The sequence below is a fragment of the Cephus cinctus genome, unplaced genomic scaffold, assembly GCF_000341935.2.
Source record: "Cephus cinctus unplaced genomic scaffold, Ccin1 Ccin1_scaffold0299, whole genome shotgun sequence".
Taxonomy (NCBI): domain Eukaryota; kingdom Metazoa; phylum Arthropoda; class Insecta; order Hymenoptera; family Cephidae; genus Cephus; species Cephus cinctus.
In genome coordinates, this window is record NW_014333002.1 from 415,195 (window position 1) to 438,892 (window position 23,698).

The 23,698-nt window shown below is 40.6% G+C and overlaps 1 protein-coding gene across 4 annotated transcripts; it reads left to right on the top strand.

Moving 5' to 3' along the window:
• Positions 1-17,487: 17,487 nt before the first annotated feature.
• Positions 17,488-22,607, top strand: LOC107266141 (radial spoke head protein 3 homolog B). 4 transcript variants are annotated; one of them, XM_025083437.1, is made up of 12 exons: positions 17,488-17,665; positions 18,486-18,610; positions 18,813-19,587; positions 19,697-19,777; positions 20,282-20,363; positions 20,436-20,609; positions 20,698-20,826; positions 20,890-21,093; positions 21,158-21,320; positions 21,401-21,487; positions 21,830-22,028; positions 22,446-22,607. In XM_025083437.1, the coding sequence occupies exons 3-11, from the start codon at positions 18,815-18,817 to the stop codon at positions 22,009-22,011; spliced, it is 1,875 nt and encodes a 624-aa protein (XP_024939205.1). In that variant the 5' UTR covers positions 17,488-17,665; positions 18,486-18,610; positions 18,813-18,814; the 3' UTR covers positions 22,012-22,028; positions 22,446-22,607. The 4 variants fall into 4 exon arrangements, with proteins under 4 accessions (XP_024939205.1, XP_015591815.1, XP_015591814.1 ...); XM_015736329.2 differs by lacking the exon at positions 18,486-18,610 and having other exon boundaries at positions 18,803-19,587; XM_015736328.2 differs by lacking the exon at positions 18,486-18,610 and having other exon boundaries at positions 17,489-17,665.
• Positions 22,608-23,698: the final 1,091 nt, after the last annotated feature.

The window sequence follows — 23,698 nt, forward strand, 5'->3', positions numbered from 1 at the left end:
AAAAAAAAAAAAAAAAATTTCCCCCCCCCCCCCCCCAAAAAAACAAAGTTTGAATTTCGCGCTGTCTACCGTGCGCATAGGCGCGGGTGGAGCTGCGGAACTATACCCCCCTCTGCCGAACGAAGATAACGATCGAACCTGAAATATGCACCGCACCAATTTGCCGATCAAAAAATTATTATTAAGAGGTACCTGTGGCAAAATCGTATACCTCACTGTGTGGCGTCCCCTTTTACCCACTGGACCCGTGGCACGATCTTCCTTTTGCACTCGCGTGTATCGGGCAGGGCATAATATTGGATGCGCGAAAATCGGAAAGGTACTTAAGTGGGGGGGACTGAGGGGGGTAGAAAAAAAAAGGTCCCAAGAAGGAGTAAGTAAGGAAGTAAGTAAAAAAAAAAAAATGTTAAGTTATAGATGAGCAGGACACTCGTATGATATTGGTGCATCGAAGAAGGACGGGTATAGATATATTATATATACGGTATGTAAAATGAATAAGAACAGCATAGCGGATATACACAGGTAGACGATCTATACCGCTTATGAAATATATCGTAAAGGCTGAGAGGTAGTAGAGACTGGAGGCTAAGCCTGTAATCACGAGATTGCCAGGAGCTACTGCAGCTGATTGTTATCTTGTATCTACACCCACCACTTTATCGCCGGCCATCTTATTACTCTCGACATATTGACGTCACGCACGCATACGATCATCGACCATATTGGGCACCGGGTATATATCCGATACCTATAGTAATACGTTTCTTATGGTATCGATACCATGCTATACTTTGTATGGACTTTGGTCGAATTCTCGTTTGTCTCCTTGGTTTTATACTGTGTCGTGTGAGATGATGCTAAGGAGATGTACTTTATGAACTTTTCATATCAATTTTGTACCCGTGCTCTTATATTGTCTCTGTAGAAATTTATATTTGTGTATACGTATAGGTATACTATATTTGTAGGGATGAACCCACTGTCGTAGTTGGAATCGATTTCCGTTACAGGTCTTGTAGATCTGCGGTCCAGGATGCTGGACTGGTATTACCTTGTAGATCGGGATGGTCCGGGAGAGTAGTGAAGTAGGAATTAAAAGGAGAAGTGTAAGAAATTGTATGGGGGATTGAAAAAAAAAACAATATGTTTAAGGAACAAGATGGCGGCGGAGTGGGAGAGGCACTTGTGCCCTCGATGTTCAGGGTGTATTTATGACGTCGTGTCCCGTGGTACAAGTTGGGTACAAGTACAGAAGTATAAAGCCTGGACATGGGATGTGTACACGCGGCGGAACGACCCACGTAGATATCCTATGGATCGCGTGTGCGTACCTGATGTTCCTGAGTACACGTGTGTCCACCTATGCTCTTTATTCTTACGATTTAACCTCGTGGAAAAAATCTTGTACTTTTACGTACATGCGTGCACGCATGAATCCGCGTGAGAGTCAAGGCGATTTTACGTGGGTGGACAAGGGACAAAATGCTCGCGCGAATTCCCGCGAGTGAGGGGTCTGATATTCCAATGAGAATTCAATACCCTTGGGTGTTGGATGAGGGAGATAAAAGTGTGCATATAGGGAGAACGTTGGAAATAGAATTAAAATCACTTGGAAGCACTTATAAATTAAAATAATAAATTAAAATTTTTTTATTTGATCTATATTTTTTTGAATTTTTATATTGATCTCTTGGTAGCTTTTTAGTGTGTGTCGAACGGCTTTAGCGAATTAGGAGGAAGAAAGGCCCTGTAGTAGGGGCCTTCTTGGGCCCTGAGAGAATTCGTGGCAATCAGCTTAGAGGAACGAGTGGAATTCACGAACTGCAAAATGCAATTATCGACATTAGTCCTCGGGGTGTCACGATCTACCAGGGATCTTACCACCCTAAAGGGTGTTTGAGCGCAAGGTATTGCGGTAAAAATTTTTGGGCTCGTTTTTGAGTAAGTAAGACCGAGTAGAGAAAAAATGCTAGTAAGGCCCAAAATACTGTATAAATATTAAAAAATAAAATAAAAAATATTTTTATATTTTTTTTATATTGTCACATATCTCCTATACATTTGATAAAATAGGACCCAAAAAAATCCAATTGCTCCCTTAATGGGACCCTTATACCAGAAGTGAGATCGGTACCCAAATGTGTTATTCCCACTCGCGAAATCGATTAGTCCCATTCCATTAGTAAATCTTCCTAATAACCTGCCAAGAGGGAACGGATTAATAATCGCAGCGGTCTGTCACAAAGATCCTTTAATTGTTCGCAAGAGCGAACTCTCGCAATAACGTTTACCAATCGCAAGCAGACCCCTTTACTCCCTAATAGGAACTAATTCAGGCCCCGAGTATAGTAAGATAGCCTGAAGGAATTTACTAGCTAAAGAATTTCGTATTAATAATTTACAGTATCGCGTTGAGCATAGCAAGTGGTTCCAGCATCCAAGTGTACGTATACAGGGCGTCCTGGTGTGAAATACCATAGCGATATATTAAAAGAATGCAATTAATAAAAATCAAAGAACCACACAATAAACCTATTCAAAAAAATCACAATACCCATACGTTTTTCACGAAAAAATAGTCGAAAAATTTTCCCCCTTAAAAGAAAACGCTTTCATCCTAAAATAATCCAGACCCAAATCCCATATGAAAAAAAAGGCCTAAGAGCTGCTCAAAGAATTGTATAATCTTATTAAAAAAATACTCCTATCCAAATAAACATTACTTATCCATATACAATATGTACTACCTATATACACGTATATACTGCATGACATATCCCCTTTTAAAAAAATGTCACCCATTTCTCCAGGACACCCCGTATACAACACCGAGTAGCTTAGACCTTACCAAGCCCGGTAGCCCAGGGCCATAAGGTCGGCCCTTCCCTACACTAAACTTTTACCCACACCTGTACCAGGCTTTCATACGTGAGCACATATGTGGCCTATACTTTGCGTCCTGGTATCTGTATCTCAATCCGACGCCACGGCGTACACCTCCAGACAAAAAGGAGTATACAAGGGAGAAACGGCAAGGGAGGATGGCCAGTCGGGACTCCTAGGAAGTACACGGAGGGGAGATGCGGTCCAGTGTATAAAATAAAAAGAGAAAGGATATATACAAGAAGAAGAGCCAAGGGTGAGAGAGAGAGAGAGAGAGATAGAGAGTGAGGGAGACGGAGACAGTTGTACCTATAGTGGTGCCTGCTCGCTCTGCTGTGTCGGGACTGACTCCGTAATTTTCTAATTATATACTCGAAAATAATTGGTTATTATCCCCCTCGGAGGCCGTGTGTGATGCTACAGTCCGCGGATGCTGGGCTCGAGCCTAAAGGGAATCACGGAGAGCGACGGACGGCCAGACAGAGAGACGGACAGAAAGACGTATACGTACGTACAAAGCTGACTGGTCGTTTAAGATGGTAGAAAAGATTTTTTTTTTTCGAACGAGTGCGAGAAGCGCGACAGCAGGTATGGGCCGTGCGAAATTCTTTTATCTCGTAATATTTTTTATCTCCGTTGTAAACTGCAGATTGATTGTTACCTCGCAGCATCCTTGGTAGTTACTGTGAAATTATTATGGACAGGACTTCGCTGCCGGTATATGGGTAGGGACCTGCTTCAAAGTGAATTCTAATGTTATTTGCATCAATTTCGTACTATGAAACTGCCTGTATATATGGGTGAGATAAGTACGGATCTGTCATTTATATTTAAGTAACGCGGTTACTCACTGTCAGCAGAACTTTAAACGATCTTATCTCGTGAATGAATTTTGTAAAAAAAAAAGGAAGAAAAAAAAAGAGGGTCATTCCTTTTGCTTTTTAGGTCCGTCGATGAGAATCGATTTGCCTGGAAAGTGGTATTAATAAAGAGTGTAACAAATAGGATGCGGAATATCTGAAATCGCAGGAGACGTAGGTCCTGTCTTAAGGAGCTGTAATATTTTGTGGGACTAAAAAGTGGGCCTTATCACATGCCGATATCTAGAGCTGTAAGGATTCTCGAGGGGTGGGTCCCTGATGAACGATCCTTTGTAGATCTTTAAGGTCCTCGCCGTCACGGGCTGAATAAAGCCGGTAGAAAATTTGGAGAAAGGCGGTATACATAGGTAGCGACAGGGAGGGCTGCGATCGTGGTCGATGAGACGGTAGAAAAATGCAGAAGCCGAATTCCCCGACGCAGGCAAAGTAAATGACGCTACCCCCCAATCCTGACGTGTTACCCGATGAAACATGTGGTAGCGATGTCGGACCATCTCGGCACGTCAGACCGGTCATTAGTTTACAACCGGCGGCATTAGTTCGCATTAGTGTACATTTGTTTAACAAGTCCGCAGTTAGCTACATAGAAATGCACCAGAACGGAATACATCAAAAGCAGCATCCGAGATCGGCACGCTGATCCGGAATAATCTGATCCCGAGAAAAGGGCGCAAAGCAATTTTATATTTATGTTATACGAAATTGGAGCGGCCTGTGGAGATGAGCTTCAAAAATCTACGCAGCATCCCATCTCCCTGGTCCATTTAATTCCGATGATCGCCAGCCTGGTCATAGAATTATTGACTTGGCCCATTACGATAACGAATAACACGAATGTTTTCGCTGGTCCGTGACGAGCGTTAATGAGGTCTTCGAGGTCGTCGGGTGACCTCAGCCGACCCGGAAACCCCGACAGGAGGCGAAGAAACGTCTTCCGGTACGACGAACTGTCGGGTCAGAAAGATCATAAAGAGAATTGCGGGCAACGTGAGAAGGACAATAATTTGTGTATATCGGAGGAAGGGATGTGGAGTCAAAAGGCGAGCGGCAAAAGTTAATACATATTAAAGCAGGAAGTCAGTTCTCTTGCATAGGTACCAGAGTGTGGATGTCGAAAGGTTATCTTTACTTCGTAGGGACAACCCCGCGTGCCCAGGATGGGGTGCGGACGTCGAGGTCCCGGTCGCTTCTATACCGTCACACGTGTACCCGGGTACAGAATGAAATTCAATCTTTGACTTGGGAATTTGCATACTTTCCTCGCTCGGAAGCGAACAACTGTCAACGCATAAACACGGCATTAGCATAAAAGGATCGGGCAAGGATCAATCCTTCGGGACGCGTCCTTATACGTCCGAATGGGAGACCAAGATACTAGAGCTACAGGACTACCGACGTTACTGATTCGGGGATACGTTCAGCTTTCAGGAATTGAGAGGAATGAGCGAGAGGAATTGCAGCCTAATGTGCCCTAATGACTGGGCCTGAAGTACCTATTAAAAAACGTGGCGGACAGTCCCTTTTTTTTCGAAATCGATAAATACGAACGGACCCAATTTTACTATTTCTCATAGACATTTCTTTCCTCCTTTATGACGTGAAAAAATAATAATTTTAATAAAATTTGAATAAGGCCCAAAATTCATGTGATTCGATGGTCATGTACGGGATGACCTAATGAAACGAATGAAAGGATTGAGGGTACGATGTAATCAGGCGGAAGAGACAGAAATGGATATAGGAAAGAATGAAGAGCGTATTAAGTACTATACGTAGGGAGTATAGTTGAAGTGGAGGTGGAAGTGGAAGATCTTCTCAGTTCGCATTGCGTTGTGGTGGATGATGAAGTGGCTCTCTTGTTATCCCTAAATACCACGCGCGGCTCATGAGCAAACACCGACCGCAGTGAGACTGCCCGCCGGTTAACACCGCCGGTCCCTATGGGGCCCCATAAGACCCGCGCCTTAGGGGGGCCCGGGCCCCCACTGGCTTCTAGCACCCTTGTTCAACCCATTATAAACAAGGCCTGTCTGGACCCCAATGCATTATCCCCATTCGTATTAGGTTAGGTATACTCTATCTCCTCTTCTCTCATCTCACCTCACAGCCTCCCTCACCTTCCACCGTCTGTACCATATCCCCTCCACCACCTTTATCACCTCCTTCTCATCCTTTTTTGACTTTAGCTCCCATCCGCCTTTCACCTCCAGCGTGTCCCATCCGTAGGGCCCCTTCTTTCACCTCCACCCTCCTGTAAGGCCCGACCAAACGAAACACACGAGAGCGTTGATTAAATACCGTACTAATTAAATAATTTATTATAAACGGCCGTTTGCCTACGCGCTGATAAATGATCTTCATTTTTCGTAGTCTGGACCCTGTAAGTCCCACTGCCCAAATAGGATTTTCTGTTTGGATGGAATGTCAGGATCCGTCTTGGTCCCCTTAACAATTGTTTAACGAACGGACCCAGTGCCCGGACCATTTAAAACCCGTGAAATTAACTATCTCGACTCTTTCTGGGTGATCTCGCGAGTCACTTCGTCTTATTTCATTTGGGCCCTAGTATCGCTGAGGTCTGACGACTTTGGGACAGATGTCAGGCTCCGGGGTATAGGGATCCCTTGAATTCGGTACTTTCCGAGATACCATTGTAATGAAAGGAATTAAATAAAAGGACCTCTAGCTGAACAGAGCATTGAAGTCATAAGGATCTGAAATGGTAGTCCATATATAAAAATAATACACTTAAGAAACCGCAGATGCCCATTTTAAGGCCCATAGTAAATGTCAACAGGACCAGCCCATACTCAATTCTATCTTACACAATCACCTTGCTATACCTTTTTTTTTAATTCTTTGAATTTCAAGGCAGATTTCCTTTTTTTTTGTACATGCAAGGAATACCACCATAGATACTACCATGGGATGCATCATTCGATGATCCACTATTATACATAGAACTGCATCACGTGGAGGGCGATAAATTAGGGGAGCAATATTATGCTAGCTACGAGATTGAATCGTTTCCGGTAGACGCGTGTTTCCCTTGCCGTATTACCAACCCATTTACCCCCTGCACTCTCGCTATTCGTACATATAACTACCCCCATCAGGAATCTACGTCTTTCCTCTTTTAGTCTCAGTTCTTCTGTACTACCCTTAACCCAGCACTGTACCATGACTATACTTATATTCCACACCCCCTCCGTACGATGTACCAGGGATGGGTGACACTCCGGAGCAAAATACTTTGCAGTAGCCTAACCATAGAAAATGAGAAGGTCAAAGGACTCCGCGGGACCTCGTAAGGGTGGCTATGGGTCCTGCACCGGATCAGAACGAATCATTAGAGCTCTCCGAGTACAATGGAGGCCACGTGGACCCCAGGAAGTTTAGCAAGGAAGCGTGCCCGTACACTACCCTCTATTTTTTTCACCCACTCCCTCTACCCTCATTGACTAGCACTTTCTGATATGTTTCTCCCTCTTTCTCCTTTTTTCCACTTTTTTTCGACTCCGCTCATCCTGACCCCCCCACGATGTGATATCTAAATCCCGTACCCTCACGGCCGGAACGAAACGGGATCCGCGCGTTAGCGAGGATGATTTATGATTCGCGATTCAAGTCATTTCACCCCATTCAACGACCCTCGTAATTCTTCAGGACGAATCCTGGTCTCCCTGTTAGAAATCATTTCGATGCTAACTTATCTAGAGAATCGAGATAATCCAACCCTAAATATACGGTGGGCGTGTTGAGAATAATTTAAAAATCTATAATTGTGAAAGTGATAGTGAAAGAAAATTTTTTTAATATACAAAAAATCAAGGGCATCCAGTGCGTTAAATCCTATTGATAAAGAGCGAATGGTAATAAGGGATGCGATACCGGTTTCGAAACGTCAAGAGGATATAGAAAGTGGTGGTTACGGGTCTAAGAGTTTTGAATGGTCCTGTAATCGATCCTTACGAGTTCCTTCATTGTGCTTAGTGGAGGATCTAAAAGGATCCTCAGAATAGTCCTGGAGTGAGTTCCCGGGATGCCGCAGGAGTCACGCAGCGTGGCAGCTCGGTGTGTCAGGGGTGGTATAGGATCGCGAGAGTCCTGTAGCCACCGGGACAAATTTCACTCCTAAACGCGCAAATAAAGGATAAAGGACCTCGAAATTAACCAGTGAAAGCGACATAAATCAAAATATTAGAAAATACAGTGAGAGAGGAGGTATCCATAAAGGTCCGTGGCCCGCTGCTGGTTCGGGATGGGGGGATGAAGGATTTATGGGGTTTCCCGGTGTAAAAGAGGGCGTGCCTCTCATCCACCTCCTCATCCTCCATCTCCTCATACCTCTGCATTCTGCATTCTGGACCACGGATCAGTCCGATACGAGGCGAACTTTTGTTTAAAACATGATCTATCGCTTAAATACCTAACTGGACAATTTATGGGCTCGGCAGGATCTTCCCTTTTTTTCAGAACCCCCCCCCCCCCTCAGCCCCCTACTCGCTCCACACGTACACGCTTTTGAATTTATACTCTGTCTCTCTTTTTTTTTATTTTACTCTCTCTCTCTCTCTCATTCTCTCTCGGCTTACCTTCTCTCAGGCATATCTTATACCTACTACTACTAACTCCAATTCTGTGTTTTTTTTTTTCTTTCTCTCGGTTCACCTCTGACCCCTTGTCCTTCCCTTTTAACATTTCAAGCCAAAAGTTGACACGTTCTCCCCTTTGTCAAAGGGGGGCTCTAACGATTCTTTTATCATTTCGACACACTTTCCAGACTTCTGGCACCCTGACAATCCCAACTTTCCATAAGGACCCTTTCTTCTCCCATGCTATCCAGCATCCACGGATACACGTAAGAGACAACCCATAGAGGTTTAGAACTCCTTGAGAAAAAAACTGTGAGCATAAATCAAAAAGCGATCTAAACAGCGATCTTCCCCTTTTAGCAAAGCATCAAGCGTTGGGGGTGGCACTGGGGGGGAGGGGGGGGGTTGGATTTAGAGAAAAAAGTAAATGTACCAGTACGGCATTCCGTAACGACAGATCAGTCTGCCGATGAAAAATAAAGGAATTCCTCGCCGAAATTGTACTCTAACCCAAAAAAAAAGCCATTTTGACCCCAAAAATATTTCAATCGACAGGTCCCTGGAACAGGGACAAATACTAAAAAAAGAAGAACCAAGTTACCAAAACAAGGTAACCTGTCCAACATTTAAGCACCCTATTTTTCTCCAAAATATTTCACCGACCAAAACTAGATCCTTCAGCAGAGATTCAGCCCTCTCGCGATCTGATATAACTATCCCTGCGCAGCATCCCTAAGATGAATCCAAAACTCCAAAGGGCTACTTTTTAACGTATACTGTACGCGAGAGGCCAGTTTCCACGTCTTTACCAGGCTTTTCGAAACGTAGAGGATTTCAGAGACGCACTTTAGATCAAGGAGTTCGATAGATCTACGGACAGACAGAGATACGGACAGACGGACAGACAGACAGACATGGGCCTTCCACAGAGCCGATCACGGCCACAGTTTGTAAAACAAAAAGCAGATGTTTCTTTCCTGCATCTCTTAAGAGATACAACAATCCTACGTGCCCCGGTAGTAGTCCCAGTGACTACTAGAAGTAGGTAGTAGAGTCCCTCTAGTATCGGTATAGTAGCACCAATGGCAGTAGTGGCATAGTAGTCGGAGAGCAACGGCACAAGAAGAAGAACCAAAGAAGAAGCACGAAGAGATCGCGCCGAAGATTCTGTCAACTGAGCACGGAAGCTGTGTCGGAGTGGAATAACTTAGCGCCATGTTGGCGCTCTCGCATTTTCACTTATGCTTCTCCTCTACGACTGACCAGAAGCTAGTTTCAATATTTTACAGTAACTGTTTACATACAGCGACGATACATCCAGATAAGACAGACGCACATGATTAAAATAAAAAAAAAGACATATAACGTGCTACGTACTTGTAATAATACAAAAATTTTTTTAACGATCCAAAAATTATTCAATTCTAATTATAAAAGACTCCAAGCGATAAAAACAATATGATTTTGTTCGATTAATTAGAAAAATCAAACATTTTAATAATTATCTCAATATTGAAATTAGCAAATTCAATAAATAATAATCTCATAATAAATTACTGATAATTAATTGATTAGTGTTAATATAAGACTATCGATTATTATATATTCTTGTTATCAGAATGATAACGGTATGTACGTAACCTAGTATGTAAACAACCTATAGAAATTATTAATCCAATAATTGTCTATATCGATCACCTATACTTTTAATCGTACTGTATATAATCCACAACGACGAGAGGCGTCGGGACGCCTGGCAAAATTTTTACAAACGGCGCCGACGTACGTCTACCTTAAATGCATAATGAAAAATGCAAGTGCCCGATAACGTTCATGCATCTAAAAAGCTACGTCCTTACGTAAAGGTAGCAGCGCTGATATGGTTCAGTGATAACATCCCAGTCTCCTATCCATATAACGCGTAAGCGGCTGGTCACTATCAGCACGTACGATACACCGAATCACATACGGTTCTGTAACTTGAATAATACGTGAATAATGTATTTGGCATTTATAAGCTCAGCCATTCGTGCGTGCGCCCGATCGATTCCTTTTTCTTTACTTTTTTTTTTTAATTCGTCTTCCTCACTCCTTTTACACTTTTTTATCTTTCAGTCGCTACCATACCCCCTCTCCACGTACAGAAACTAATATGCAACTTCGTCGTAGCAATGAAAAAGAATTTACCGATGCATTTATGTATCGGCGATATATCGATTTTGTTAAACGCCTCGATTGCCCTTACGACTCTGCCTTACTGTGTCTTAGACTTAGGCCTTATGTATAGGTATACTTGTATGCATATACCAACGGTGTCTACTTCGACGCGCTTTAGGAATCGGCGTCTACTTTGATATTTATCTACCGATTACACGTATTCCAAATGGGAATACATATAAATGTGGATCATGCGGAACGATCGATCGGAGTATTCATAGTTCGACAGATCATTTCTCTTCAGGGTACAATGGCCGTTACAGATTTTCTTTTGCGTCCAATAGGTGAAATGGTGGCATAATTTTGTTTTGATTGATACGGATGGTACGATTATTATAATTTTTTTTTAGATCGCTCAAATTGGATTTTTTTTGCAATTTTTGAAATTTTTTTTTCGCATTGTAGGAATAAGGTTTTTTTATCTGGTTACGTGAGTTATAAATTCTTGTAGGATCAGAGACTATTTTTCATGCCGACGAGGATGCGATCTTCTGTTGTTTTACCTGATACTTGACGACGGTTTTAAGGATCGCCAGGTTGCGGATGACGTTTCGAAACGGCACAGTGGTACCAGGAATCGTCCGCGAGTCGGTTGGACTCACTAAGGATATTTATCTGATCCTTGGTTCATAGGTAAAGGAAGAAAAACGCGTGAGGGTTTCTCTTCGGTCGTTTATCCGATCTAGGATCACGATCTGGAGATGATCTGAGTGTTGCTATTTTTATTATCTTCTTGAGATCCAAATGTTGTTTGTTACGTTTTTTCGTTGTAAATATAGATGAACAGAATTCGCCGAAAAATTCCAAAGCCGATGGCTACCGTCGGTACTCGTCTCTTTTTAATCAATATTTTTCGGAATTACTTGACTTGTCTAAAAATATTAATGAAAATGAGGTAAACATGCGATATTTGTAATTGGATATATGTAATGCAAAAATTAAGTAAACACTTTTAAACCTTAAAACGTGTATCCTGCACAGTCACTAAAGGCCCTTTCACAGTGAGAAAATTCTGTCCCACTGTGAAAGGTTCGACAGACGTCTAGGTGCGCAAAACTCTGATGTCCTGACGCCAGGTTAGACACCTCTCGACGCAGATTGATAACTCATAGGAATTCATCAGGGTGATCCTCCTCCTTTTTACATCCTCAATCTTCAGATCGACACCCGTTAGATCCTGCACCTCCTACGGGATGATTCAGCATAGTTTTCATGGGTCGACAGGTGTACGGATACTTGGACACAGTGGTCCAGTTAAAGATGCTGCAAGAAAATAGAGCGTAACGATGAATTTACATTTTTCCACAAACCAAGATAAATTTCAAATAATATCTTCTAATCAGAATCTAACCTAATTTTCTAGTACAGTGCGTTTCACAAATAAATAAATAATAAAATTCAAAATTCAAACTTTTCACATAGTTCGTGCTCGGCGAAGCTTGAGTCATGCAGAAAATAGCATCGTAGTACCGTTAATACATAAAACTAGATACAAAACACAAACGCTCCCAGTGACCCCGACTACTAAAAGTCAGATGACAAGAAGCAAACGTACCATTGGGTTCAAGAGAATTTTGAAAAACAATATGGAAAAGAGACCCACGCGCGGACCTCGTGGCGTGAGCCCCGCAGCTTTTTCGAGAGTTTCAAACCGGCGATGCAGCGAAAGGAACTATATTTCACTAGAGGGCTGACACCTAGGGGAAAAAAGGGCCTCCCCCGAGTGGAGTTCAAACAAAACGACTGGTAGAAGGTGGACGTTTTGGAATAGGAGGAAAAACAAAAAAGGAAGAAGAAGAAGAAGGAAGGGGAAAAGGAAGAAGAAGGTAGAGGATAGCTAAAATAAACTGTGAAACGGGTGAACGCGGGGGGTGTAGCAGAATAGCCATAGAAGACGAGGAGGCACGAGACGCAGGTAGATGCTAATAGATCCTATTGTTTCTCTCTTTCTCCTTTCTTCTGTTTTCCTCTTCTGGTCCATGGCTCTATTGTTCTTTCCTCCGAGCTCCTCATCAGCTTAACATTGTTCGTGAATTAGATCGGCCTTGTTTCCGAAATTCGTTAGGGCACTTACTTGGATATAGCGTGTCATTCGTGAATGCATCAACGTTAATGGGGTAAAGGGGCCTTAATGAGATGTGTACAAATTTACAAGAATACGTATGGTCCAGGAAGGAGAATTGATAAAAGTGGCGGATATCGGCTTTGTTGTATGCAATTTGACTAATTTCCAGGACATTTAATTATGTATTTTATTAGGCTGAAACAAGGTGTAAGGCAGCGCTTGATCGTGAATAGGATGGACCTTAGAGGATAAATGCAGAAAGGGTGGAGAGGTGGTGGTGCGTACTAAGAATGGACAAGGGGGAGGCACCGATATCTCAACCGTAATTTATCACCCAGCTAGAAGGGCCTAGTGGAAGACCGAAGGCACTTGGGCCTTACGTGTACACCCCGTGCCACGAAGCTGAGGTAGCTCGGAGTGAGCTACGAGTTGAGGCCCCAAAAAGCCAACCCTCATTACCACGCCCCTACACTTCCTAGTCATTATCTAGTGGTTCCAATTTCAAGATCAATTCGAATGCCATTCCTGTGCATTCTTTTGGTTTTCTTTTAGGCCCCAGGATTTCGGGACCTAATCGCGTGGCAGGGTTAACCGGGGTCGTCCCGGGTACTACTGTTGCACCGGTAGAAGGAAAATTAATATTATTACACAGACAAAATATCAAAGGATCGTTTGACCGAAAATTTTATGAGTCCCAAAAATTCTTGCTGATACAAATTTTTGAAAATTTATGTAATATTGGAGATTTCTCTGGATCAGTAATTTTTTTGGATAAGGTCAAATTTCATCCGGGGGGCTGGTTTTAAATTATTAGGAAGGTCCACCAAAAACAAATATATCGTTTCGCGCAGTGTGATAGATGATGTTGCTTATTTAACGTTTGGAGAAGAAGAAGAGAAGGAGGAGACAAGCAGAGAGGGTGATGCTCGTGTGTCATGTTAGTGTTGGTACCAAACCTCAAGTATGGGAGGGACCATCGTTTTTGGGCCTTACGAGGTACATGAGGTATATGTGAGGTTCAAGGGCGTGTTGGATGTGAACGTTGGGGGCAAGGCAAAGCAATTAGGAAGCACAGCAGGGTGCCAAATATGTGCTGTCTTCCTTCAACTTCTCATCCCTCTCTTCTTCTTCTTCTTCTTTCTCCTCCTCCTCTTCTCTATACGATCTTTTCTGAAACCTCCAAAAATCTCCACCTATTTCACTCATCGTCCACCTTTTCTACCTCAATCCACATCCTTCTCCACCCTCTTGCGTTCACATTAACGGTGGTGGTAGGGTTGGGTTATTCGGCTTAAAGAGCATCAGGCCCAACCCTGAATAGTATAACGAACCAGCTATACGACCCTTCCCTTTACTGCGCGTCCACACCCTTGCATTAATTCAAAATATTGATACCCTGCATACTCTCTGTATTGTAATAAATGCTGAAGACGCCTATCAATAGGCAACCCAACAAACAGCAATCACAATTTAAAATGTGTGAAATTCGATTTGAGATTTTAAATTTGGTAAAGAGTACCGGTTAGGATTTAGAACGGAAATATCTGTCTTTTTTGCACATGAATATATATTCCTTCGTCTCACTCGGACTTGTAACGAGTATAGCAAGTTTGAACATTTAATAAATTAATTCGTCACCTCAAGAAGGCTTGAAGAAGCGAGGAAGGTAATTGCATCATTGCTGCCAAACTCAGTCAATAATGCCTTTGAACCGGTGTCACATTATAATTATGACGTGAACACGTACTGCACTCTGGTGAACAAACGAGGAAACCCTTGGAACCGATGGTATAGTACTTCCAAATTACGATTTTGATATGGGAGTTTTGATAATGCAGGGAACTCTATTGACTGAAGATAAATAAATTACGCATCCCCGTAGGCGTCTGACCAACTGACGCGTCATCGACTATGCTGCCATCTGTGGGTTGGAGTAGCTATTACTTCGTTAACTCGGACAAACTGTGTTCAGCTAATAGCAAATTATCAACTGCAAGTTTACAGGATTCGATGTTTCGCTAGAATTAAGCCTCTTCGGAAGAAATTTTTATAGCCTTGCATTTGCGAATTAGCCCAACCTATACCATGGATTATATCGTTGACTGAATATAAATACCAGACATGTACGTAGATTTTGTGCCTCGCGGCTCTGATACGTACAATGTATATCTATGTATAGCATTTTAATTTGTAAAGTCCATCTGTAGTTATCCGCAACATCCAGGCTCGCGTAACACCATATCTCATAAGATATCCAGTCTGTTTATTTCTTCAATCAACTGGGAAAAGAATTTCCTTCTTTACCTACTGATGCTAAATATGAAAAAATTCAAATTATAATTTTAACCACTAAATCCCGAAATAATGAAACTCATAGAAAACCCAATAAGGAAAAATCTATTTTTTGTATCTGCGTACAAAAATTTAGAATTAAAATAAATAAAACGCTATAAAATTAATGTACAGAATTGGAACCAAAACGTTCCTAAAGATTTTCCTATTGACCCATAGTTCTAAGTTCTTAATGCATTTACCCGTCTACCCGTTCAATTTACCTTTCAGTACTTTAAAGACCTACAACCCTTACACTGCAAGGTATCCGAAGTACTTGCCACAGGAGTAATTTCAAGTAATTTTCCAGCAATATAATTTTCCAAATCGATTATTGACTCTGTAGAAAATTGAACAATTCTCCATATGTAATGCGAGTCAATGTCCTGGCATCTTACAATGCAACAGCATTGACCTCCTTTTTCTACTATCAAGACACCCCGTATATCGACAGGAATATCAATATGCTCAAGTATCTCTCTTGTTTTGTTACCATAGCAACCCTTTAGTCAAGTTCACTGATAACCCGAAGTCAGCCACCCTCGCAGTATTTTCCAATTGAGAACTGGGTTACGTTGGTCTTTGAAACAAAGGGATCCATTCTCAAAAATTCTTTCGGTCCCATTTAACATAATACAGTGACAATAATTTCAAAGTGTATGCTAAGAAGATCAATGTCACCCTTACATAATTTTCATAGGTGAATTAAACAAATAAAGTGTTTGAGAAGTGAAATTTAGTGTAGGACTCGTGACAAGGTTTTTAACATATAAAAATAAAAATGGCTACGAGAACTAGTCAACAGTGTCAAATGTGCAACAGAGGGATGAAACCTTACAATATTCCTTCGGGAGGCACAGAAGTAAAGCCGGATTCTTATACCTTCGTTAAAAGTCCTCGAGCGATACTTCACATTCAAAAAAAATATCGAAATCCACCAAGGTAAGGATAATTGAAATATTTAGTATCAAATTTCCATCAATCACTTCTACACTTTAATTATTCATTGATTGACAAAAACAAATATTGAATGCGCTTGTACTTTGTATTCCTCTAAGTATTTCTGAACTTTAATAATAACTGAGTTCTTGACGTTTCTAATCTATGAAACAAGTGGTTATAATGCTTGAGCTCAATATGGATTTGAAGAAGAAAAATGTTCTACAAAATAATTCATTGTTTATATGCTCAGGAAATTTGACAGGTCGACAATTAGTAAACTAAACACAAGATAAGTATCGTTAAATAAAATAAATTAAAATTGAAATAATAATCCTATTTATAAATTTATATATAATGTATGTCTGCACGTGCTCGTATATGTATATGTGACGTGTCTCATGAACTTCCGGAACGTCAAAACCCAACGTAATTAATATACCCAATGGAGCATTTTTAAAGTGTGCAAAAATATATATATATATAGATGACTGTGGTTATCGAAAGGGATGGAAAATTACAAACATCAATAAAATATCCACTTTTTATAGACTATATCATATATACAGTGTACAGGGTGTTCCACTTAAACGACTGAAGTTGAATGACCTGCGTTGGTGATTTTAATCTATTTTGCATCCGACGTAGCGAACACGTCGTACAAGGACAGGCCGAATAGTTAATGGCGACGTTGGGTCACGCGTCACAGTAACGTTCGTTAAGGTCAACATGACAGATAAGGAATTAGTAATACGACTAGTTCTACAATCCTCATATCAAAGTGAAAATGCAATATTTTCCAAAAAATGTTATAACTTGAAAATTTTGAAAAAATAAAAATGACATTTTAATTTTGCATGAAAAAAAAATGAAGCACAGTTAAAAAATAATGTATAGTATCTGGGTCTCACGATCGACTTTGAAAATTTTGCTAAAAAAATTAGTAAAACAAAATTACAAATATCAAAATCTTTCAAATACGTAATCTCGTGCAATTACCAAACGAAGTTAATATCCATTTGTGATGAGATAAAAAAATCATAAAAAAACAAACAAAGATTTTCTATCTTTTCCTCTATTACGCTATATTCATTATTCTAATCACTGAATTCATAAGCTGCGATACTGTTAAAAAAAAAAGTGAATAGAGCAGGGGAGAAAGGAAAAAAAATACGCTACTGTACATTCACGCAACTTTTCCATTCGTCCTGGCGTAGATGGTTCGAGAGGCCTCGGAGCACGCAAATGCGCCAAACACGTCTGTTTCGAAATTACTGAAATATTGTAACAAGGTGCAACAAGAATCTTGATATAACAAAATACTAAAAAAAAATGCAACAAGACCGTTTCTTTCCTCCTTGTCTTAATTATTGTCAAACTCGTCCACACTGTACGTACTTCACCTTGAGGTGTTGCTAGGTATCAAAACCGTCATGGCAAGTTCCCTTACTCAATATTAGTATCCATGTCTTTGATTTGACTCGGACATTCGTATTGCTGAGCATGCGCCTTAAGGAACTGGTCAGTGGTATTGAGTGGGCAGTGGGTAAAAATATATACTGCCCACGTCCGACACTCTATAGAACTAGTATAGGACATTGTCCAGTCTGTGAGCATACTACCCTTCTAAGAGGGTGGCCTCAGTAGCGCCGGGAGCCGCACGGAGCCCGTAAGGGTTGTTTGCGTAAGCCGAGTATTGCTGGCTTTTTCATTTTAATATTATTAAACTACAAGACACCGGGAACCACCAAGTACGTATAGTATACACAATAAATATTAAGACCCTAGGTCCATAAGCGATTTTTCAAAATTATAAATACCTTCGATACACTACTACATAAATATTTTAAAAAATAAGAAAAATCTAATTTTGAAAAAAAAATATTGAATTTTTTAATTTATATATTTTGCAATATACTCCTGTGATCGAGGCTCGATTAGACTTAAATTGTGTTATTTAATATCCATGACAGATTCTTAGGTAATGTACCGGTCGGTTGATATTTTCTTGGCTGATCGTGTAGAGCCGTTTTTACTGTCGCGACTTTATATACGGTCTATTTTTACGTTTTCAAATAAGTAGTAAGTGCATGGTTTTGCATAAGTGTCTAAGCTTTTGATCTTGGACGTGTCATCTTGATACCGGTAAAAAAAAGTTATTTACAATGTGACGTTCCAAAAAAATGTCTAGCTGTCTCGTTAAATCGTATCTCTGTAATTACTTTGGAATATACAACGTGTCCATCTAAGATTAACGTGTCGTGTCAGTCTCGTAATTACGGTAGGTATACGCGTATAAATAAATATGTTAATACTCGATATTTTTAAAAGTTACGTCGTCGGTAATTAACGATGCGTAATTAGCACCAGTAACTTTTCTAATTGAGATCGTATTACACATGCAAGAAATGTCTTACATCTTATCTATTGAACGGACGGTCTTATCAATTAGCATAGATACGCATGAGTAATTTATGAATCGCACGTGAAAACTGTTATTATATGATATATACCAGTAGCAATAAGTCATTCGTCCGTTTCTAATATATAAGTGCAATTATCGATTTCCAGTAAACAATTTTTTAACGGTATCATAAGAAAAACAAAATTTGCATTCGATACCTGGAAACTATACGACGATCGATACAAGACGCAGTAGCAATTATCAAGGTGATAATAGAAAATCTACGATAAGGGTATGAATTTGCTTATCAATAATTTCCTAGTCACGCGGACACTTTGTAAAGATTCGCGAGATCGAGCCTAAGTCAGGCGAGTAATAGCCTTATTAAAAAATCAATATGAGGCAGCAAAGATTGTTATAAAAGAAATAATTCTTAAAATTTTTTTGAAATTTGAGATTTTATCAAAATCAAATGCTCCAATCGATCTTTTAAGCAATGCCTGCCGGAATATCATCCCTGGCGCCATCAAACGCTCAGTCCTTTGACCTGGAGGATAAGGATCATCCACCAGCCTTTACGATTCTGCAAAAGGATGGCCTCGAGTCATCCTTACCAATGTTACATGTAGACAACGAGGACGAAGAAGACGCTAAGATTAGGCGGGAGAACAACAAGAACAATTTGTACAACCAAAAGCGTTTCAGCAAGTCAAACGATCACCTGGTCCTGGCTAGTCTACAGTACAACCAAGCGAACCCATTGAAGAAGCGACATAGCAAAAGCCACGGAAATTTGAATCAGGACAAAAAGGATACAAAGTCGAGTATGACCCTGTCGACCGAAGACTTCAACGAGGTCCTGAACGCGAAGTTACGGAAGATCCAGGAAGAGGAAGAGAGTCGCAAGATGAAAAAATTGTATACCGGAAACAACAATACATTTGTCACTCGCAAGCCCTTTATAACGACGGTTAAAACTGGGGAGTTTCTGATGCCACCACCGGAAGTAGCGTGTCTGCTTGGTATCAACCTGAACAACCACGAAAATGGTGAGACGCAAGAAAGCCATCCGCGTTCGAAATTTCGTCCTCTGGTCTCGCTGACAAAGAGACCGGAAGTACGTCACGAGAGCCACAACGCTAGATGTCACGCTGCTCTGAAAGCCACCACTGACTTTTCTATGAGTCTAATCAATTCCTCGTGCGCCACGACGGCCAGCGTCTCCGATGAAGTCGATCGCACCAGGTTCAAAAGGGACGTGGCTCATAAGTAAGTCGTGTATCTTTAGACACGTGGCGATCTAGTATACGTCTACTTGTATGCCTTACGTATTGCGTAGGGTGTTAAAGTGCGTAAGCTCGGCCATTGTTGTTTCTAGCAAGTTGTACCGGACGCCTAGAGCGTTACCCAAAAAGTTGGCACCGATCGAGAACACGATGAATATGCTGCCGATTCGCGGGTAAAGGAACACGCAACAACCTCACGCACTCACTCTGGCTGTGTTGATCGGTTGATCGTTTTAATGTGATATTTCGGTAAACGATCGACCTTAGGAATAGAATGATAAACAACAGAGGAAACGAGGAGATTGAAATTAATGCCACGTGTACGTACGTACGCAGGTACCACGTACGTACGTGGACAGGGAATTTCATGACTAATCGAAACTGTCGGAAATTCCATTTGCGAATTCTACGCCTCTAACATTTCTCTCGCAAAATCGATCGTAACACATATATTAAGTGTATATATATATATATATATATATATGCATACGTACGCAGGAGGCTTGGAAAATTCCTATGGCACCAAAGAAACATAACACGTTTCTAAACAAAAATGCTTATTGATGCCACGAATTTATGTATATACACTATACACTGTAGAGTCTGAATTTTATTATTTTTATGAATTTCTTTAAGATTCTTATTAATGATCAATCATTTTATTTTATCGATTCTAGCGATCAAGCTGTTCCTTACGGAAATATCATGTTCGATCGACGTGTGATACGCGGTAGTACATTCGCTTCTGCGCCTGTTCTGGTAAATTTGTTTAATTCTTATATTTCTAGGGATATTTTGGAAATTGTTAATTCATTCATTCTTTCTATGTAGATCGATGGCGAGCAATCGCAAGCAGCCAGACAGGCGGAAGCGAGAAGAAGACAACTGGCCAGAAAACGTGCACAAGCTCAGGCATCTAGAGCTTTAATGCTACGAGCTGGTTCGCCACCACCGGTTCCAGGACGAAAGCACGAACCGGTGCAGACGGAAGTCTTCCTGGAGGAGGTTCTTTTATGCATTTTTTTGTTTAAAGACAATTAGAAACTTCCGGTTTTTATTTTAAGCGGGGTAAATAATTATATAAATTTTTTAGCTTTTTGAAAAACCAGATGAATTCGAGGTGGCTACGCAAACTGATTATTTCCTGGAAAGACCCCCCACTCCTCTGTATTGTCCTGCCAAAACTGGTCAGGATGTCGGCACTCAAATATGTCCTGGTGACGTAAGTAGATGAATAATTTTTTTTTTCAAATATTATCCTTTATGAACATATCCTTTTTTACAGCTGTTCGACTATGACGTCGAAGTACAACCAATCCTTGAAGTCCTGGTTGGTAAGACGATAGAACAGGCTCTGATCGAGGTCCTGGAGGAGGAAGAACTAGCTGCCCTGAGAGAACAACAAAGAAGATTTATGGAGCTGAGAGCTGCAGAAAAGGCGGAACAGCAAAGACTGGAGGAACAGGAAAGACGCCTTCGAGACGAGAAGGTAAATTTGTATGAAAAATATATAAATAATGCAAATGAAAAATAATTACATTTTTTGACAACAGTGTCGCCGTCTAAGGCAACACGAGGAAGCTATGAAAACGCAACAGGAAACGGAAGACAGAGTTGCTGCGGCTGTTCTGCTCACAGGATACATTGCTGAATTACTACCTGCCGTCTTGGAAGGACTAAAAATGTCTGGATTCTTATTAGACGAGATCAAAGCTGGTTAGTATAGAAATTTTCAAATTTTATCCACTTGGAGATTTTTAGAATATTTCTATTACAACATGCCATTTTTACTTCAGATACCGAAGAAGGATTTATGCCATGGCTGATGAAGGAAGTGAAAAAAGAAATGGGCAGTATGATAGAAAGCAGAGAATTACTAATGGGTACAGAGAAATTCTCAAATCTAATGAAAACACAGTATAATTTTTCAATTAAAAAATTTTCTGCACTAATATCATGACGTTTCCGAATGATAAGATTTTCTTACGGTCTTTTACGGTCGATTCAACAGAGTGCAGCCAATCAAAAATATTATTCGAAAAATACTGTTTCAGTTTCAAACCGCTTTAAGCCATAAATTACCGACCGAGCACATAGACCCGGTTTAATTAACTTCAATTACCCAGACTAAAATATCTTTGCTCTTCGTGATTAAGGATCGACGATCCTACAGGACACAGTTGTGCTTTTTTAATATTCTAGATCATAGATCATTGCTATTTTAGAAATCGTACGAGAGATCCTGGAAAACAGAGCAGAAACGTACAGGCGTCTAGGAGAGGAATACGACGCGTCCATGGAGGTCAAAATGTCAGAGTTGATGGACGAACAGGAAGAGGCTGATGGACAGGATATGGACTTCCTGAACTACGAGCCACCAGCGATCGATAATCGCGACACGTTTTAAAATATTTATCGATCGAGGTAAACGTGACTCCGTAATAAATTATCCGATTACATAGTAACTCGTAATTAACGATTATACACAAAATTGTTGGTACCTATATTCAGAGTAGCTAAAGGATTTTAATAGGGGAAAAAAGGGAACTAGATTTACTTTGGACTTATGGATATTAAACGGACACCTTAACCAGCAGGAAAACCCAAATCCCTGCCTCGCTAGTTCCTACATTAAGCAGTGTACACAGCTGCACGACAAATCCATCTCTCCTGTCTTCCAATACCCACCCTTATAGGATATCACTATATATATGCGCATACTCAAAATCCCTATGGTAAACATGACAGATCTCTCTCAACGCCTATCAAGAATCAATCATTAAGTTTTACGTGGCTTTTCCTATTTTTCTTATAATAATCATATTTTTCGTTTACTCCCAGGTCATGGCCAACAACACACGGGGAACAAATTGTCACCGGATAGAAAAGTGCGTACTACACACAATGCCTGAATGTGTCTTGTTATTTACATCTTAGTAGCGGGATCGGTGATATATACATATATACATAATGATACGCGTAAATAAACTTCTATACGTTTAATTGGTAATTTGTTATTAAAGAAGAAAAAAAATTCCCTAGATTTACAATACTGACTATAGCAAGTTTTATTACCTACGTTAATGTTACGTGAATACCGTCTAACGATGGATTAAACCTAATGACAGTATAATGACAGTCAGGTATGACTATAGACAATCCGTAAGTGAGATTGGAACCTGACGCAGGTGAATCCTCTTGGAAGTCACCATTGGCCAAGAAACGTTTAACGAATTAACGTGTAAAATCGAAAACAATAATCTTCTGGAACTGTTCGCCGGACTATACAATAAGTTTAGTCCTTTCTTGGGTTTTAGTTGAAATTATTTTTCAAATCTAAATCGAGTCGAATTTTACCTACTGCTTTTGAAATTGTATACCGATATTTAATCAGTAGTTACCATCTTGACAATTTTTAGCACCACTATCCCAATGACCCCCCACCCTCGGCCTCAGAAAATAATAAAGACTCTTAAGACCCAATGTTAATAGGTTAAGGGCCCGTCGGATTCTTAACTGAGACACCGTTGTTTTATGGTTCGCACCAGATCGCGTGCTACGATATGGATGAGATGTATGGTGTCACCATGGGAAACGGGGGGGCCCTTAATTACATTGGAAAAGTCGTCACGCCACGGTTGCGTTTCTATTTTGAGAATTATTATTGCCGTAGTCCCAATATCCCGTAGACGTCGTAGTATTAGTTTCGCTAAATTTCACGAAACCTGTACCTAGACATTGCGGGTCTGTTCAAAATCCAGTTAATCCTGCCGAACCGAAAAATGAGGGTCACGACTTCTTGGTGTTATTCCGCCATTGGTGTTTCACTTTTACCTTGATATTATTTTACATGGCTATCTCGGTGGTGCCGATCAGAGGTATAAATCGTCGGGAGGAGAAACGTGAAATTAAATGACGTGAAAATAAATTTTTTTATGAAATTCATATTAGTACGTGAATAAAATGTGTCAGATACGTTATACAAGGAAGGTATGAAAATCTGAGGAAAAAAACTGATAATGATTTTTCAACCTTGATTTTTGAGTAAAATCATAAAATAGGGACAAGGAAATTGGTAATTTTGGAAAATTCTT

Excerpts from the sequence above, each read along its gene's own strand:
- LOC107266141 (XM_025083437.1), top strand. The coding sequence starts at position 18,815 with ATGCCTGCCGGAATATCATCCCTGGCGCCATCAAACGCTCAGTCCTTT. Across the intron at positions 19,778-20,281 it reads AATATGCTGCCGATTCGCGG|CGATCAAGCTGTTCCTTACG; the intron begins GTAAAGGAACAC and ends TATCGATTCTAG. Across the intron at positions 20,827-20,889 it reads CTCAAATATGTCCTGGTGAC|CTGTTCGACTATGACGTCGA; the intron begins GTAAGTAGATGA and ends CCTTTTTTACAG.